The sequence below is a fragment of the Sinocyclocheilus anshuiensis genome, unplaced genomic scaffold (genome assembly GCF_001515605.1).
Source record: "Sinocyclocheilus anshuiensis isolate Anshui unplaced genomic scaffold, SAMN03320099.WGS_v1.1 scaffold251, whole genome shotgun sequence".
Classification (NCBI taxonomy): Eukaryota; Metazoa; Chordata; class Actinopteri; order Cypriniformes; family Cyprinidae; genus Sinocyclocheilus; species Sinocyclocheilus anshuiensis.
Window position 1 is genome coordinate 351,942 of NW_015549579.1, and position 6,794 is coordinate 358,735.

Here is a 6,794-nt window from a genome sequence, read left to right on the forward strand (position 1 = left end):
TATATATATGTCTAACATTCATTGACATTTTAGGGTCAAGGTTAGGGTCAAAGGTTAGGCTCAAACGTTTGGAATAGTTTTTGAGCACCCAATTAGCATGTTAAATGATTTCTGAATGAAACTAAAGACTGGGATAACGGCTGCTGAATATTCTGCTTTGCCATCACAGGAATAAATGACTTTTTAACATTTGAAAACAGCTTCAATTATGATACGATTTCACAACATTACTGTTTTAGTGTATTTTAGTAAAGCAGCCTTTGTGAGCATGAGACTTCTTTCAAACAACAACAAATCTTAATTGTTCCAAACGTTTGACCCTAACCTTGACCCTAAAATGTCAATGAATGTTAGACAGGTAGGGTTTGTTTTGTAAGGTTATTGTGGTTTTGTATTTAGTGCCATTACTTTATTCAACAAATGATTGGATGAGTGGAAAAGTCACATGAATGAAATAGATGAATATATGCAATAATATATATATTTTTTCTGCCAACATTCCATGTATTTTCAGCAGTGTGTATTGCATAGCAATTAAAGTGAAAGCTATCTTAAAGATGTTCACAAGCTAAGCAAGACTAATTATCAATTAGTCAGTTCAACAGTGATACGACAGGGTATGACAGGGCAAGAGTCTTTGTTCAGTAAGTGGATATAAATGTAATCCTGTGATTAGAAGACAGGCCTGCAGGAAACCCCTGCTGATAACCAATCTATCAATTGAATTGTTGAGGTTTAAGCACATAAAGTCAATCAAAAATGGACAAATCACATACAAAGAGTTTCCTTGGGCCACATCCTAGTTAACAAAAATATATTCTAAGAACGGTTTGCTAACGATTACATTAAGTTATATATACACTCTAAAAAATGCTGGGTTGTTTCAACCCAACTTTGGGTCAAATATAATGAGTGAAAGTTTTCTCTATTCATCTGTTCCAGTCACATGACTTCTTCTCTAATCATTCACCATATTTATGACCACCAACGGGACAAAGTAATGGTGCTAAATACACCAAGAAAAATGCTGATCGTTAACGTTGTTCCTTGAATTTAACATAGATGGACTTAGATATTTAACCCACAATCCATCTCTGTAAATGGGAGAGTCTGTCAAAATTAATAATGAACAGATTCTTGCCGGATTGAAAATTATCCAACAGTTGGGTTAGTCCATATTTGACCCAAAGCTGGGTTGAAACAACCCAGCATTTTTTAGAGTGTACAGTATATAAAAAAAACGTTGTTTGTGAATGTTCTCCGTCCAGTTTTTTTTTAATGTTTTTTAAAAGTTCTGATGTTCCCTGATAGCTGGGGACACACTAATAGGAGTTTAATAAAATCAACCATTACATGTTGATTATGAGTGACAGTTAAAAGGACTAGCTACTTCCTGGGCTTGAGAAAGAATGAGCGCTTCATTACACAGATCCACTCTCACACGTACGCACAACCCTTGTGCACATTGCCTGTGGTCATTTCCACCATGTGACATGACCCTTCCTTGCTTTGCTTGGTTTTGCTGAGCCTCTGCCCTCACCCAACCCCCTTTCTGGCTTTTTCCTCATGTAGATCAATGGAATGTCCTTGGGATGGCCAGAGCTCTGCAGCCGAGTGTGGGCAGCCTCCACTACCCCTAATCCCAGCCATAATAATGGGGTCAAAGGGTCCCTCCCAAAGCCCTGTCTTTCAGCTTGGCATCCCACTGCTTTATTGGGCAGCCTGCATCTGGAGCCTAAGCCCCACCGAGAAGCTCCCTCCCTTGTCACAAGAGCCACCCCAGCACCCCATCCTAAGTGCCCATAAACGTGCACAAAAGCCAGTCCTACATGTGGTAGCTATCTATTACAGGAGGGGCCCTCAGGAGGGGTAGTATTGATTACAAAAAGGTTGAGATTGATTTCATAGGTTCAGGTGTGGAGGGAAATTAGCATGTACTGTTGAAAGATGATGGCTGGGAGAATTCATGGGAAATAATGGTATACAAAGGGACCTTCATGTCCTAGAACATGTTTAGCAACCTTTTTTGTCTTGCGTACACCCACGGCCCCATCAATAATGCTCAATCACCCCTTCACTGACACCAAACCAGATTAGTGTTCCTTTTAAAGAACATTATGCTGCTCAGTATCATGTTTTCAGTCTGAAGTATATATGGCAGCCCTAGTATTGAATTGTAATTCCTGTTGGGAATCTAATCAATAATAAACACACAAAAACAAAAATAGAAAAATAAAAAAACTATGCTAGTAATGTTATACTTAACAAGACAAAAAATAAAAAAGAATTTCAATATAGAAAAATAAAATATATTTGACCACGCCTTCCGATTAACAAGATCAATTGGACCCATATTAATTTATTTATACCAAGAATCAAACAGTTACAGGATATTTAAGGTAAGAAAGAATGACCAATTTTTAAAGCCAAGGAGCAAGACATATGGGATGAGAATAGAATATGGGATGACAAACATAAAATAAAATAAACAAAAATCAAAAAATTAAGTACTTGTAATTCAAATAAATTACATTTTAAAATACTCCTAATATTGATTACATGATTACATATTATTCACACAATTTCAATAAATTATTCAAAATCGATTCTCCCTAATTACTCTTTGTCATCTTTTAAATGTTCCTTTCTAAAATAGTTTCTTTCTCCTGCAGCAGTATACCTTTATGGACCCCAGTTTGGGAAACCTTGATGTAATGTAATGTTTAATTCATATTGTTAATTACAATGAATAGAATATATTTTATTCAGTGAATAGATTATATTACCTAAAATGTGTAACGTAACAGATTACGTTACTAACTACAACTTTTGTGATGTAATTTGGAATCAATAACAGACTACAATTTGTAAGTAATCTACCCAGCTGCATATATATATATATATATATATGCTGAATATGTACTAGTTTAAAGTGAATGCCCTGCCCAACCCCGCCCCCTCGTCACATAAGCCCCGCCCTTCTAGTGTTCTCAGACGGAAGCGCGTTCTAGGCTTTTTTTTAATATGGACGCGTTCGCTTGATGGTCTCGCGCTGTAGAATTGTAGTCCGCGCGAGCGTCATTGCCAGTGAAAATGAATGCGGATTGAAGAGGCGCGCGGAGAGAGCGTTTGTTTTGCACCGTAAACGCGAGACGAATATGGGCAGCTGAAACTCGGGAACGAGTGGAAACGAAAGGTTGAATGGTTACTTTATACCCCTCGCCAAAGTGTTACTGTAACCGGACTGAGGGAAGTTAAAGGGGCTTTTCAGCCTCACCACAGTAACAGGATCTTGAGGGACGCTGCGCTGCGTGCTAACGAGCTACATGGGACACACTTTGAATTATTTAATTGCGGCTCGCGTAAGCGCGTATTGAGAATAATGACGCGCAGATGGTAGACTAAAGCACGTTCATGGAAAACGGACATATTTGCGCTTGGGAAGGACACAACTGACACCGTATCGAGCGCGTTTGGCCCCTCTCGTCATGCGGCGGTGGGGGAGGATCGGAGCAGGGACCTCACAGCGGATTTCATGTTAATGCCCCATAGCGAGGGATTATAAGGCCTCAAAATGACAATTGGTTTCCAAACGCGCACTCGAGAAGTTGCGTAAAGAGTTTGTTCAGCGAATATCTATCGATAATAACCAAAGCAGACAGCCCAATTCAATCTAAACTCATTAAACGGGAATGTATATATCAAGTAACGTTGAATGCAGCATGCCACATCTATGATCTGCATCATTTGCTCGAATTGATCAGGGAACCATTTCGGAAGCATCTTAACGCATCTTTATGTGTGAAGTTATTTTGTGGTCCTCTGCGCAAATGGCGTCTTTCACAGACTCCGACCTGCAAACATGTCCGCTGTGCAAGGAGCTGTGCGGCTGCTCTGCTACGATCTCCTCCAATTCATCTACCTCCTCCTCGTCCTCCCAGACCTCCAACTCCTCATCTACCTCATCCACCAGGAGGCTGCACGTCTTGCCCTGTTTGCACGCCTTTTGCAGGCAATGCCTGGAGGGCCACAGGAGCCCAGGTGACCCTCTGACGCTCAGATGCCCCACATGCGACCAAAAAGTGTCTCTGTCGGAATCAGGCGTGGACGCGCTGCCTTCCTCCAACTTTCTCTTCAGCAACCTGCTGGATGTGGTGGTCTCTGCTGAGGAACAGGGCAAGAACGGTCGGCCTTCATCGGTGGTCCATCACGGTGGTCTTCTGAGACCCCATCACCTCTCAGACCCTCAGTGCAGCTCTTGTGATGAGGGCAACCCCGCTACCTCCCACTGCCTGGACTGCCAGGAGTACCTTTGCGATAACTGCGTCAGGGCCCACCAGAGGGTCCGACTCACCAAAGACCACTTCATCGAGAGTTTACACCTGGCCAAACGCACCAACAACTCCAACACCCCGATCAACATCTCCCAGTCCTTCCACAGCAGCTTCTCCATGCTGAATGTTTTCCAGGATAGGATGGACTTCTGCCAGCAGCATGATAACGCGGTGAGTTTTGTCTCCAGAGATTCATTTGTTTAGTGCATGACATGTTTCAGTTATTTTTGTTACAATCTAGTGGTTAAATCTGAGTTGGCTGCTGAAAGGTTGTAGGTTCGAACCTCAACCAAGACCATTACTGTTGTCCACACTTTCACTGCAACTGTAATACGTGTATGTACGTTACTCTGGATAAAAGCATCTGCTAAATACTAGCCTCGTTTACAGTCAGACCAACAAAAAAAAGTTTTCATAGATGCACAACTTCATGGTCAAGGATGTAACCATGTATTCATGATTTAGGGGACCATATGTAATAATTTAGGTATGGACGAATGGAAAACCCATATTGGTCGACCACTACTCTGGGCGGATATGTCATCTTTAATTTCTATATTGGGTACTAGTCTGTTTTGGGGTGCTATAATGTGTTATAGAGATCTGCTAATGTGGTTGTTGTTGTTACCGCAGATAAAGAATCCCAGTATGCATATACATTTAATTTAATTGTAGTTTTTAAATCTCATAATTTCTGCTTTTTTCAGTCTGTAATAAAATAATAATTTGGTGTATAACAAAATATTATGTTGTGTATTTAAAATGTTATGAACAAGTTACTTTAAAATTATTGATTCAAATTATTAGTTGATTCTTTGTTTTATCATTTTTATAATTTATTTTATTTATGCTATTATATTTAATATATTATTTTCTCCTCCTAAGTGATCTCAATTTATGAGTAGGGTTTAAGGTCTTAAACATAAAATGTTTTGTACATTTTGTAATGAATAGATGCATCAGAATTTACTTATGCAAACCACGAGTCTTAAGTATTGAAAATCACGAGTACTGAAGTTTACAATTGTGAATATAGCTGCAAACACTGATCATCTTTATGCATTGCTTCAAATGATTCATATCTGTTTTTGATAAGTGCTTGTGTTATTTCAAGAATTCCTGACCGTTCATCTGTTTGAGGGTTTTAAAGGGGTCATATGATGCTTTTTTAAGGATCATTATTTTGTGTATTTGGTGTAACAGAATATCTTGACATACTTTAATGTTCAAAAAACACATTATTGCTTTCACAGACACACGCGCACACATTAGTGCAAACGACAACGACAACACAGCACGGAAACTCTTATTAGTAAAATAGCTTCGACAGGCTACTGACTCGCAACTTTATATTTCTCTTTCTAACACTGTGTACAGATACTCTGCCATACTGTACTCTCTCTTTGGGGCCAAATAGCATTGCACTTTACTCTGCTGTTGTGTTTGGGTTTTGCCAGTGAGTGATGTAGTTCTGTTTGATTTGTGCAGTAATCTGACTGATTCTGATGCTGTGATTCAGAGCAGCAGTAGATGTTAGTGAAGCATCAGGACTGAAGCTCTGGATCAGCTGAGGGAGGGGCTTGCTTTCTTTGCTCAACTCTTGGTATTGCAGGGCTTTATAATGATATGATTGGGGGTCACTGAGCTTCAGATGTTTCCAGAATTTAATTGCTCTTTTTTGTATCTTTATGATTAGAGGATATTTGCCTAATTCTGCCCTGCATGCGTTATTTGTTGTGTGCCGGTGCACGTGTAATATATATGCACAATCAGCTTGTAACACTCCAAAGAGAAAGGAAAACTTGAAATCGCATCATATGACCCCTTTAAATAACAGGCCTTTTTCCTGTTATTTTCCTGTTGGAAGTTAGTCTCTCAGACTTTGATCTCACTGTCGTGATCACTGTCTTTTTTTTTTACAAGTGTTATGGATTCCAATGCAATATGCGGGGCAGCTGCGTGTAGCTTCAGGCGTCCATATGTTTTCTAGATTGATGTGAGAGCTCTCACTGCTGCTTCAGAAGTTTTTTTTTATCTGGGGCATGGTGTTCTCTGTTAGGGCTGGACGATATGGCCAAAATTTATATCACTATATATTTCTTAATTTCAGTCGATACGATATAATTCCAATATCGATATGAACACTATTTAAAAAAAAAAAAAAAAAAAAAAGCCTCATAAAAACTGCCAAGAACACCCACAACAGATGTCTGTAACTACAGACTTCTGAAAAATGAATTTTCCAAGTCTATGAAACCTTCTCCTATAAAACTATATAATATTTAAGGGGAAAAAAAACAGCACAAATAAATTAATGTTCACCTTATATCAAACTATAGGCTGACATATACCAGTCAAAAGTTTTTGAACAGTAAGATTTTTAATGTTTTTTATAGAATTCTCTTCTGCTCACCAAGCCTGCATTTATTTGATCCAAAATACAGCAAAAACGGTAACATT

At 39.1% G+C, this 6,794-nt stretch overlaps 1 protein-coding gene across 1 annotated transcript in view; it reads left to right on the top strand.

The window, feature by feature from the left end:
* The first annotated feature begins 3,005 nt into the window (after window positions 1–3,005).
* LOC107657583 (E3 ubiquitin-protein ligase TRIM71-like) overlaps window positions 3,006–6,794 on the top strand; it is a 42,614-nt gene continuing 38,825 nt past the window's right edge. The window contains exon 1 of the mRNA XM_016445739.1: window positions 3,006–4,505. Coding sequence (XP_016301225.1) covers window positions 3,798–4,505 — 708 coding nt within the window. The 5' untranslated portion in view covers window positions 3,006–3,797. The remainder of the gene's footprint in view (window positions 4,506–6,794) is intronic.